Raw genomic sequence first — 13169 nt, 5'->3', positions numbered from 1 at the left:
AGCTAGCGACTCATTCCCCGCTAATTTCTTTTACAGAGACAGCAGTTGACGCAGGCGAGGATTTCATTAATTAGAGCGCATAGGTTGATAGTTCATGGTGAGCCTTGCACTTGTCCGCGTTGGTGAAGATTTTATTTATTGTTATGGTCTTTCTTTGAACTCTTAGAGTCCGCTCCGTGTTCATTCTTTTAGTGTCTTGAGTAGTCTTCGTTATTATAAACTTATGTTGAGTAAAACTCATTCTTATAAAAATTTGGAGAAGTGGTATTCCTAGTTGTTAGTGGGTGGACTGTTAAAGGTAGATACTAATTTTGGTTAATGGATAAAGTCATTGTCATTTGAATTGCTATTAGGATGTTTGGTTGCTGAATTTGAGACTTGAAAAATTTTGGGATGGTCCAAAAACAGGGGAAATTCTGGCCGATTTTTTGTGAAATACCGATGAGGCTTACTTGGGGGCACTTGCTCCTAAGTGCCGGTCACTATCCTAAATTGGGTCGTGACACAATTACTATATGTAGAGTCACTATTACAGATATGTAAGGAAATTATTTGCATATGGTGGGCCATGGTTAGTAAAGTTTATTGCCCACCCACTTCTAAACGTAATATTGTCCACAATACTATTTTACTTTACTTTACTTACTATTAATAAGAGGGAATGGAGGAGCTTCCGGTCAATCTGAAATGGCCAAAAGACATGGTACTTCCGTTTATTCTCTAAAATATCCTTTCATGTGAATATGCTTGCCTGCTTTTAGAGGGTTATTATTGTCTCATCAGTCATTTCAGCTTATTGGAAAAGTGAGACCCATTAACACTTGTCTGCAAGATATTCCTCTAAGATATGCATAGTATTTACGTGGGCTCCATTAACTTTCAGTGTCACAGCCTTTGCACGTGCAATTCTCAACGTGGGACCATACTTATACTCAATATTTTATTTATTGGCAGAATATCCTGATAGACACTTGTACTTATTCGCGTTTGTCATCCCGGTCCCTGTACTCAATGAAGTTTCATCCAGACACTTATAGTTATTCAAAATCAGTATTTTAAACCCCTCTCATCTCGCGTGTTCTTCAAATTCCTGACATGAATGACACATCAGTGTCCACGTCAGATTTTTTTGACACATCATCATTAATTTATTTCTCATATTTAAAAAAATAAAATCATTCCACCATCTCCTCTGCCACCTTCTTTATTCCCCACCATTTCCTTTACCTTTACCAACACCTTCAAAATAATGTTAGGTTACAAATAATCAAGAGAATAAACTCATAGAATTTTTTGTATTTAGCCCCAAATCGTAAAATTGCCTAACGACCAAAAGCACATGCCATTAGAAATAACCAACCAAAAGACTATCATCACCAAAAACTTCACCCAAAACTTCACCCAAAACTTTTGAAATTTCGCTACAGATAAACTTGTCGTAAACATATTCCATCACCGATCTTCTTCCACTATTTTATTTATTTCTTTGCAAAAGCTCATCTTAAAAAGTTGGGAATGGGATGTGGAAAGAAATTTTCCCAAAAAATGCTGCTAATCTAGCGATGATTTCGGATGTCTAGGGATGTTATTGATTGATGAAGAGGTGGCGGAGGAGGGCTATGTTGCAAATGATTTTTGGGTTAAAATGGGGGAGGAGGGATAACATGAAGATAAAGAAGAAGGGGGGGGGGGGGGGCAGAACGTGAAAGAGAAGAAGCACTCTTCTTTCACTTTTAATTTATGCTTGCATTTTCTTTTTTTTTCCTTATTTTAATCATTTTTGGTTTAAATATATATGTTCACGCTCCTTATACGCGTGCAATACACGTATTTGGTCAAATTCAGCCGTTAAGTTGCCACATAGACTTGGTCAACGGTAAGAAGGGTTTAAAATACTGACTTTAAATAATTATAAGTGTCTAGATGAAACTTTGTTAAGTATGGGGACCAGGATGACAAACGCGAACAAGTATAAGTGTCTACCAGTCTATTCTGCCTTTATTTATTAGTAGAAAATACAGTGAACACTACAAGAAAATAGGCCTTTAGCGAGGGAAAATTTGGTCGTTAAAAATCTAAATCCGGTTGTTATAAGTTGTTAACGACCAGAAAAAATCCGGCCGTCACCGATCGTTAAAAGCTCCGACGTTAAAAGTTAACGACCGGATTACAGTCCGGTCGTTAAAGATCCTTAGCGATGACATAATTTCCGATCGTTATACATCCCTTTAGCGACACGATTTTTCCTTCGCTAATTTGTTATCCAGTCGTTAAAAGTCTTTAATGACAACAACTTATTCAATCATTACAAGTGCTTTAGCGACTGATATTCCCTTCGTTAGATATATAACTACTTTTAAGAACCAAATATCCCTTCATTAATGCCCATTTATATGTTTGAGAAACTTATAGTTAAAGAGTTTCATTGACCACAATTTCCTTATCTAATGTAAAATTATAGTAAATATAATTACGAAAACTTAAATTTGATAAATAGAAATAATTATCTATATGCTTTCATACACACCCAACACTCGAAAATAAACCAAAAACTTGATATCTTTGTTAATACAAAGGACTAAAGTATCATATTTACCAGAAACCAATCTAAATCGTATGACATTATTTTTTATACTTCCTAAAAGAGAAACATAAAATTGCAGCATATGTACAATGTCTTTAAATCATCCCTAACAAAATATAAACCTCTTGTACTTCAACTTGCTGACACTCTCTTCAAGGATAGGTTCTCCGGACTTCAAATATTTGGTCTGTTAACATAACAAATGTATGCTAGTATAGTAACAAAGAATGAATAACTAAAAAAGAAAGAGCAAATGTATCCCAGTTAATAAAGAAAAATCAGATCTGTTAACATAACAAATGCATGACAATTTAATAATTCCATTAAAAGCTTCATTGATGGCCATAAACAAGAAATTGAAATAATACAAAGATTAGATGACATAGTAGTGGGGACAGTATTGTAGCAGAAAAACAACGCTTAAATTTTCTCTGTTTGTGTACAATGATCATAAGACTGACTAATGACATATAATTTGACATCACTAAATCCTATTACATCAAAACCTGCACGACGACACTTTTTGGGAAGCAAATCCTGTATCGAGCTTCTTACATTTCTACAGATCACGAGGACAGGCGATTGAGATACAAAAAATAAGTTAGTTTTCCTAATTAAAATTTTTAATGGGCACATGAAAAAAGCTATTTTTGATGCGGCAACAACAATATCAACACATTTAGATTTCATAAGTCATATTCTACAGTTGTATGTAACTCCATCACTATTAGTGGAATGATCTTTTCCATATGCCAATGATGCTGAATTGATGAATTTCTATTATATATAAAATTGTTTTTATGTTTTCTTGCAGAAGGTAGTAACCAGATGACTAATCTATACTTCTTCAAAGATAGTGTACGAGGTACAACCATGTTGTTCCTTTTGCTACTTAGTAATTTCCTAAATTACTTTAGTGATGATTCTGTTCTTTTTTTATTTCAGTTCTTGGAACTACACTTTACATAATGTGAGCAACTAATGTAAAGGAATCATCCACTTGAAAAAATGTAGACACTAAAGCTTTTCCATCAAAAGATATAATAAAGCTATGACTAAAGTACGATATTGACAAGTGTGATTGGAACTCCACAAGTACTTGGTGACAATCATATACACTTCCTATCGGCATTTTCATCATCATACCCAAGATCCCTTATTTTCGTCTGTCATTTTCAAGTCCTAATTAAAGCTAGGATTTTCAAAAAGTTATTCTTATTTTGGCTACTTTATGAACGAATTTCCAGAAGAATAAAGGATGCATGAAATTTATGATGCAGAGAAAAAACGAAAAAGAAAGATTAGACAATCAAGAGTTTCTGTTCTGGTCATTTTTGTATAATTGGAACTTGACTGCAACTGTACCACTTCATCTCCCAACGTATGTTGGTCCGTACATTTTCATAGTACCACATCAAGGCACAGAGACTTTGGACATGAAAACATGGCAAGGTTTATACCACTTTACGCAGCAGTTTATAGCTTTAGAACTATATCAAAGTCATGTAATAAAGCTGGCTGAAACTGACATTTCTTTAAAATATAGTGCATGCGTGGTTAAGCTAGCGTGCACCTCGACTAGAGGCGAAAGCGATTCTAAGATTTTTATAACATGGGTTTACCACTAAACAAAGGATAAAAAATAAAGTACTAAATGGGAAATAGATTGTTATGGAAGTTTGAGGGAAAAGTTATGTAATTGTACGTGACTTACTTAAATTCACTTGTTTCAATGACCATAAATTTGTTTATTCATAAACCTTAATAACATAAGAAAAAAAAATTCACATGAACATTGCAATAATTTTATCACAAAATACAATAGGATTTCAATCAACTAACCTGTTAAATGCTTCAATATATTACTCACTTGAAGATGGTGATGAAGTCTGATCAAATACAATACTTGCTTTCACGACCCTAACCCCGAACCCGATCGTGATGGCGCCTCTCGCAAAGACAAGGCCAGCCGACACTTCTCATTTTCCAATTATTAACAGATAAGCATTTAAGAACAGTTTAAACATGATAAGAATAAATCCGAAATAGCCAACAATAACATAAAACACGGGGAAGAACACCCATACACAACCCTAACCAGGGTGTCACTAGTCATGAGCATCTATAAATCATAATAAAATTCTTCTAAATTCATAACTAGTACAATGTCTGAAAGGAAATAGAAACGATAAAGGAGTAGAGACACGGGGTTGCGGACGTCAACAGCTACCTCGTAATCTCCGAAAGCCTGCCTGAATCTGGAGGAATTAGAACTCGGGAGTAGGACCAGATGCGTAAATAACGACTGAAAGTAAGAAAACACGCAATGCACAAGGCATTCTATAATGAAGCAGTAAAAATCATTTAAAAATAGTGAACTTGTGAAAAATCAAGTAAAATCCTCTTACAACAAGTAAACAAGTAATTAACAGGTAATTAAGGTAAAGTAATCAAATAGAAGTTCGTCCCTCGGGCATAGTATCACCACATCTGTCCCTCGGGCAACATCTCATAACAATAACAACCCCTCGGGCTCACTCTCACAACACAATGGGTACCCGCGCTCACTGGGGGTGTGCAGACTCCTGAAGGGGCCCCTTACGGCCCAAGCGCAATAACAAGCCATCTCGTGGCATCAAATCTAGGCCCTCGGCCTCATATCAATCAAGCCACCTCGTGGCGTACATATCTCAGGGCCTCAGCCTCCAATCAGTATCAGTGTTTCCTCATAACATAGGCCCTCGGCCTTACTCAGTCAAAAATCCTCAACAAGCCCCTCGGGCAACAGTAAAACAGTGTTTCTCAGCCCAAACATCATTTAAAATATCATTTAAGTTTCAAAACCGAGTAAAGATGGCTGAGTAGTAAAACAGTGGAAAATAACATGACGGAGTTCAAGTAGTAAGTTAAAATAGTGAGGAAATATCAATAAAAAGACCCGAAGGGTTCAAATAGTTGGCACGAAGCCCAAATATGACATTCAGCCCAAATCATAATGATAGCAAATAAGTTTCAGTCAAATATGCCGTAAAATCATCAACCGGGACGGACCAAGTCGCAATCCCCAATAGTGTACGACCCCACGCTCGTCAATAAGCGTGTGTCTCACCTCAACATAGCACTACGATGTGCAATCCGGGGTTTCAAACCCTCAGAACATCATTTACAATCGTTACTCACCTCGAACCGGCTAAATCTCTAGCTCGCGACGCCTTTGCCCTCGAATCGCCCTCCACGCGCGTCGAATCTATCCAAAATCAGAACGAGGACGTCAAAATATGCTAAGGGAACGAAGCCCAAGCGAAAACAATCAATAAAGGGCACAAATCTCGAAATTACCAAAACCCGACCCTCGGGCCCACGTCTCGAAATTCAGAAATTTCTACACGAACGGATTCCTTATCTCCCCACGAGTTCATACATACCAAGAACATAAAAATCCATCCACAAATGACCCTTCAAATCCCAAATGTTTGGTCTCCAATTTCAAGCCCTAGTTCTTCAATTTTAGGCTTAGTTTTCATGATTTTCTAGGTGGAATTCACATAATAATCGAGTTCTAGACCAATAATCTTACCTCCAAACGTTTCCCCCTTGAATTCCTCTTCAATCTCCTTCAAAAATCTCCAAAAACGATCAGCTATGGAGGAAATAAGCCTCAAAATCGCGGACAAGACGAGCTTAAAAACATTCTGCCCAGGCATATTTTCCTTCTTCGCGAACGCGGTCAAACCCTCGCGTTCGCGAAGCACAAACTTACTTTGACCAATTTTTCCTCTATGCAAACGCGACACGACCATCGCGAACGCGGCGGTTCCTCAGCCTTACCCTTCGCAATCGCACACCCTCTCTCGCGAGCGCGGAGAACAAACACGACCTCAGACCAGCTGACCAGAAAGACCCTACGCGAACGCGGCTTCCATCTCGCGAACGCGATGCACGAGCATCCAGCCCTTCGCAAACGCGGAGCCTCACCGCGAACGCGAAAAACTTCCACTGACCTCCACTGACTTTTCGCGAACGCGAAGAGTAAAAACCTGCAACAGCTGAACCTGCAACTTCTGCAATTTTTCCAACTTCAAAATGATCCGATTGACCACCTGAAACTCACCCGAGGCCCCCGGGACCTCAACCAAAGGCACCAACATATCCTAATACCTTATTCAAACTTGCTCCAATCATCAAAACAATTCAAACAACATCAAATCAACCAAAACACGTCGGATTCAAGCCTAAGTTTCTAAAAATCTTCCGAATTCCGCTTTTGATCAAAAACTCAACCAGACCACGTCCGAATGACATGAAATTTTGCATACACATCCCAAATGACACAATGGAACTACTGCAACTCTCGGAATTCCATTCCGACTCCTATATCAAAATCTCGCCTACCAACCGGAAATCGCCAAAATATCAACTTCGCCAATTCAAGCCTAAAGCTACTCCAAAACTCATTCCGATCACGCTCCTAAGTCACAAATCACCTCCCGAAGCTAACCGAACCATCGAAACTCACATCCGAGCCCTCTAACACATAAGTCAACATCCGGTTGACTTTTCCAACTTAAGCATTCTTAAAAGAGACTAAATGTCTCAAACTTCACCAAAACCTATCCAGATTCAATACGATCAACCCGATACCTCAAAACACGGCTAGACAATACATAAAGAAGCAGAAATGGGGGAAACAGAGCGGTAACTCATGAGACGACTGGCCGGGTCGTCACACTTGCAAGCTGTGCATATTTACTCTCTAACACATCATATTTACTCTCTAGCCCTTCCAAGCGTCCTTTTAGTTATTCGTTTTCATTTTCAGTAGCATTCGACATCTCTAGTAATGCAGTTTTCGAGGAGTTACCACCTTTCAACTCCTTAGCGGTTATCCCAACACCAAATCCAACTACATAACTCTTGCATGAGGTCCAAAGCACCTCTCTACAACCTGAATGTTTGTAAGAGATGATTCAGATTGCACCACTACTTGGATTTTAACCTATAAAATGAAAGATAATTTAATTAAATATTGCAACAAAGTAAAAAAATGATGTAAAATAAAATTTATCAATAAATATACAAATTTTTCATTGGTTTCAGGTTCAACAAGCTTGTTGTCCTTCTTACGAGTCCCAAAAAAGATAGTTTCCACATCTGGTAAATTACTCACCAATTCATAAATGATCTCTCTAATTGGCTTCCTATCCGTAGGATGAGGCATACTCAATTTAGACCTATTGACCGAGTTTCTTGCACTTTTTTCCTAAATTGAGAATACATTGAAAAATTATGGTCATCCACTTGATATTACAAGATGTTAACAAATAGCTACGATATCTTACCTAAAAAATTTCAATTAAAAAATTGCTATGCACAACAATCCTCTCCAATTGTTCCATAATTTTCTCATATGTTGCAAAACATGATCTCGTTGATCATTTATATCATCGTTGTCAAATTTGTCCTACAATATTCAAAAGTATCAAAAAACATGGAACTTATCTAGTAAACTAGAAAATAAAACTTTAACCACCTGTGAGTATCAAAAGAGATGAAAAATAAAAATTTAACCAGCTATGCTAAAAGTATTGCAATGGTGTGTCACCAACGATGAACCGGATGATGAATGTGATAATAGAGACTGATTCTAGTGAATTTTATTAAAGGAGACACCAAGGTTTTGTGGCCAGTCAGAGAGCAGACAACTCAATTGCTTACCAGATGCAAATTTCATATAAGATTTTGCTACAGGGAAGACAATTGTGTAGTAGATGCTCTAGCTAATATTGGAGTAAAGGAGAAACAAGAGATATTCTTCACTGAGGTTATTTCGTTGCCAAGGCAAGCCAAAGCCATATTGAAGAATGATCAAGATACACATCCAAACTTCAGAATCAGAACTAAGAAGGACTAGTTTAACTTTGATCATGGATAGTAGCTTTCTATTTATTATGACTTCTGTTTATTGATAATCCTGCTTATCGCCACTTAATGACCACGCATATGCAATGGTGAGATTAGAAGTTAGATAAATCAGAAAACTAGGACCTGATGAAATGTGAGGGGGAGACATTTATTCATACAGAGAAATAACAAGATCTTAAGTGCACACACATACCGGATCAAAATAACCACAAACTTGGTCTTAAGTACAAACTTAAAGAAACTTCAACGAGCAATACACTTAACATACTAAATTACCTCTAGAAGAACTCTCAGTTCATCAAACATTATTTTGCAGACATTAGTACTCTTGATAAGTGAAGAAGAAAAGGAAGCCATATCAGTTTCATCACATTTCTTGTCTGGCACCAAGTCCCGCCTTTTTCCAGATATATTAGATAACTTAAAAATTCCAATCAAGTTCCAAGTACTTTTCTCTGCCTGTTAAAATGAGAAAAGCATGTTTCAAGAGCTTTAATCTACTCTAACTCAAATGGCGAGAGCAAATTTTGGGTTTTCACTTTCATTTTTCCTACTAATTGAAAGAGGAATTCTATACTATACACGGAGAAACAGTAATATTAGTTAACAATTAATTTTTCTTTATAAGGCTGACATTAGTAAGCAAATATGTGGGAATAACTAACTACAACTTAGTTACAAAAAATCTAAAAAATGAGTGGGAGACAGTAATTAAAACGAAAGGAATTTCTGCAATGTACAAAAAATTACTAGTAATTACTTTTGCTTATAGAAAAAGGGTTGCTACAACGTACAGAACTGATCCTCCTTCTCATATTATAAGAAAAGCTAAATGGAAGCAGCTCTTGACTTAAAAATAATCAGCATTCATGATATTTCTATCCAACAACAACTCAAGCAATAAAAAAGAGCTTACTTGTGTTCTTGCCACACAATATACAGTGTGTGGAAACTCAGTTCGCACCAAGCCCAGCGAGTCACGCAGCACATCAAAACTGCCTCATTCAAAACCACAATAAATTGCAAGAAATATATCACATTCAAACAAAATATATAACATAACTAATATTAACAATTGGTACAGTTATTTATGTCGTATACTTAACATAACTGATATGGACTCTCGTTAACCTAAATCATAAAAAGGAAGCCTCTGTATATTTGACAAACATGTAATTCTAAGAAGAAAATCTAGAATACTTGAGACACTAACTTTTGGAAAAAAAAAATCAATATCTTCAAACAGAGAAATCACTGAAACAGTAAAAGAATACCAATACCACAATCAATTTTTACAAGTTCTTATTTTATGCTATTAACACTACCAGCATAAAGGACATAAAATCCTTAGGTAGGGGCATATGAAGATATTTAAGTGACATGAAACACATGAGTACAGTGAATGAAGAGACTAAAGCATGATAAGCTCACAAAGATTGCACAACTCCAAATTTATAGGTGGAAGAAATCTAGAAAGGAGGGTAAGGAAATACTTGACCCAGTTAAGTTGCTCACAGGTTACTACACTAGCATTTGGATTTAGCAAACAGAGAATACTATTTAAACTAGCACCTACCAGTGTTGTCAAAGGCGCGGCTTAAGCCCTGAAGCGAGGCTCAAAACATGTTGAGCGCTTCGCCTCGCTTTGGGGGCGCTTTAGTGTCGCATCAAGGCTCTAAGGCATACTTTTCCTTACCAATGAGTGTAATCCTGAAACTACGACATCAAACATTTGATATTTCACTTTATCTTAATTTTTTTTCAATTGCATTATCCATATATTTGTTATTCATACGTATAATTATTAGTCTTGGACTACATATACACATTTTTTACTTTTTCTCCAGTTGCACCTTTTTTCATTAAAGTCCACGCTTTATTTGCGCTTTGCGTTGAAGCCCCAACGGACCTTGGAGCTTTTTTGTGCTTTTTGCCTTTGATAACTGGCACCTACTACAAATATATTATATTAATGTTCATAGCTACAGAGTAGCGTCAACTATCATTGAATTGTTAGGAATTAGAACCAGCAGTTAATCCACAGAAATTCACCTCCTTGAACTAGGTAACAAAATGTTAATTCAGTACCAAACCAGAAGTACCCAATACGGCTCTAATCAAAAGTGAAATCCAACAACATACTGTTTTAGTGAAAAAAGACTTTCCAACTAAATCGTTATCAAGATATTCTCTTAAAGGGAAACTCTAAACAAATCCATAGAGTCAGCAAGAAAGCTTTACTTAACTTTAAATGGATGGATTCATAAAGAAATCAATTATCTACTAAAAAATTTATACCCCAAACCGGCTTATCCTTAATCGGCTCATTTTGAAGTTCGATTCATAATAAGTTAGTTAAAATAGAAAGGGAGTGATACAAATAGACCTGTTAAGCCAAAATTTTCCTTAGTGGCAATTGAAGAATCGGCACCTACACATATTTTGACTTCAAAATTCAAGCGAGGAAAAAAGAGACTAACTGAACTTGGAACCGTGAACTTCGTCCTTGAACAATCAGGTCCGAACCCGCAAAATACCAACCAAGCTCAAGCAAGATCCATGAATGAAGAACAACAGGGCAGAAATTAAAATATTTTTTTTGTTTTATATCTATGTATATAAAAGAAACTTAACTCCAAAATCAGAGGAGTAATAGCCGAAAATCAGAGAAGAAAACTTAATATCTTTACATCTCTTTTTGTATTTTTTTCTGAAATTTGAAATGCGAGCAGAAAATCGGAGAAGAAAACTCAAGAGTAGAGAATAAATTTTGCACTTAAAACCCTAGCTTTTCACTCACTTTTTCTGTTCAGAACATAATAATTGATTGAACAGCCATGGTTTAGAGCTGAGTTTAATCTAAACGAAAATTAACATAAAAAGGGTACAATTTCAACCTTACCTTGATGAGAAGAAACTTGAAGATGAGCCGTTGTTGTCAGTGGAGGTGACCAGCATACGATGATATTGACGTTTGAAGACCAGCAGTTTCTCGAAAATAATGTTCACAATAGAGGTGTTGGAGAAGTCTTAGGGTTTTTTTGGGGAGGTTGGCAGATCCAGGTGTGGGTTGGGAAAAAAAGGGAAAAGTTAGCGCCACTTTTTATTAATTAATTGTTTAACGACGAGAATACTATCCCTTTGTTAATATTGAGCTAATAATTAGTTTCAACGACCGGAAAAAAATTTGGTTGCTATAAGTACACTTACAACGACGTATTTATCTCCCCACGTTAATAAGTGGTCGTTAAAAATCAAATTTCTTGTAGTGTTATAAGTGGTAAGTATAACTGCATTTAAAAATATATGATCTTTGAATATATAAAAAGTATTTCCTCCGTTTTAATTTATGTGAGCCTATTTCTTTTTTAGTCCGCGCAAAAAAGAATGACCTTTTTCCCTATTTGGAAATAATTTACCTTTATGCAATGATTTATAGCCACACAAAATATATGTGTCTCATTTTACACCACAAGTTCAAAAGTCTTCTCTCTTTTCTTAAACTTCACATAAATTAAAACAGAGGGAGTATGTATTATAGACGTGCTCCCATGTCGATTATTTACAACGTGATTTTGTTTTTCTTAGTGTGTAAATAAAAATGTCGGAAGGGAACCCAGAAAATGGACTTTCCATGATCATGGAAGACTTGAAGCTTCTCCTTCATCAGTTCACATAGCAAAGATTGTAACTATTTATCATGGTACCTTTCGATCCCTCAACACATTTTTCATGTATTTATATTTATTGTTATGATGGTAGCTCTCTGCATGTAGTTTCTTGAAATAACCAGTGTTGGGTGTCATGTGCTTGCTTTAGTGCTTTAATTTGTTTATTTCGTCGCCATAAATTTATAGTTACAAGTCTAGAGATCAGCTCTTTTCTCAATAATATGTTCCACATATGGTGTGAAGGAATAGAATCAACCAAGTCTAGGGTAGCAAAAGCTTTTCTCTTTGAATGAAGAGATAGTAATCTAATGTGTGAAATGACTAATGATTGAGGAGGTTTTAAATTCATATTGTGAAAGTTCTATCTTTAGTCACTCGTATATGGTTTACTGTGAAGGCATATATAATCATACTCCTAGCGTATCAGTGGTGAATTCTAGTGCATTATCTGATCATTGTTAAATAAAAGGCTTAAAATAAAGAACAAATAGAGCAAAATTAGGCCTGTAAACAAAGAAGCAAGACAATATTTCTTTTGATCAATTTCAGCACTATTTCTTCTTAGATAAGTGACTATAGAGTATGAAGTTATCACACTGCAATTTTTATAGATGGTTCAAAAAGATTTTGCATAAGAAGGTCCAAAAACGAAAATTTAATCAAGAGAAATGCTACTGGAATGAAGCAGATCAATAAAATGGAAGTTTCACTCTACGTCATTAGATTTTAGAGCCAACTATACTGTACCATATAGCCGAAAACAATTTTTCTGCCCCTCTTCATGTGTGAACTGAAAATCAGTTTTTTTTTATAATAAAATTTTTCAAATTAAAAACGACAGAGCTTCTGAATGTGAAAAACTTTGATCAGCCACCTACTTTAATCAGCAGTACAACGTTCAAATGATAGTTATAGTTGTGACGAATCTCCTACTTTTAACGTGAAACATATTTATCAAAAATTATGAGATGGATGTGTGGGCAGACTAGGCT

At 36.0% G+C, this 13169-nt stretch overlaps 1 protein-coding gene across 8 annotated transcripts; it reads right to left on the bottom strand.

The window, feature by feature from the left end:
- Window positions 1-2541: 2541 nt before the first annotated feature.
- LOC109241682 lies at window positions 2542-11594 on the bottom strand. 8 transcript variants are annotated; one of them, XM_019408442.1, is made up of 6 exons: window positions 11409-11594; window positions 9423-9501; window positions 8783-8965; window positions 7752-7844; window positions 7449-7580; window positions 4368-4836 (listed from the first exon to the last, which is right to left on the bottom strand). In XM_019408442.1, exons 1-5 carry the CDS (start codon window positions 11462-11464, stop codon window positions 7488-7490), a joined length of 504 nt encoding a protein of 167 aa, XP_019263987.1. In that variant the 5' UTR covers window positions 11465-11594; the 3' UTR covers window positions 4368-4836; window positions 7449-7487. The 8 variants fall into 8 exon arrangements, 5 of the variants coding, with proteins under 5 accessions (XP_019263987.1, XP_019263988.1, XP_019263989.1 ...); XM_019408443.1 differs by lacking the exon at window positions 4368-4836 and adding an exon at window positions 5814-5831; XR_002070272.1 differs by lacking the exon at window positions 4368-4836 and adding an exon at window positions 7924-8045 and having other exon boundaries at window positions 7121-7580.
- Window positions 11595-13169: the final 1575 nt, after the last annotated feature.

Source organism: Nicotiana attenuata, unplaced genomic scaffold (genome assembly GCF_001879085.1).
Source record: "Nicotiana attenuata strain UT unplaced genomic scaffold, NIATTr2, whole genome shotgun sequence".
NCBI lineage: Eukaryota > Viridiplantae > Streptophyta > Magnoliopsida > Solanales > Solanaceae > Nicotiana > Nicotiana attenuata.
The sequence above is the reverse complement of the archived record's forward strand: the minus strand, read 5'-3'. Positions and strand labels throughout refer to the sequence as shown.

Bases quoted from the DNA above. Each gene is read 5' to 3' on its own strand.
- LOC109241682 (XM_019408442.1), bottom strand. From the start codon at position 11,464: ATGCTGGTCACCTCCACTGACAACAACGGCTCATCTTCAAGTTTCTTC. The intron at 9,502-11,408 runs GTAAGGTTGAAA...TGAATGAGGCAG, and splicing joins TCAAGTTTCTTCTCATCAAG to TTTTGATGTGCTGCGTGACT. The intron at 7,581-7,751 runs GTGAGTAATTTA...TTCATTTTATAG, and splicing joins GAGAGATCATTTATGAATTG to GTTAAAATCCAAGTAGTGGT.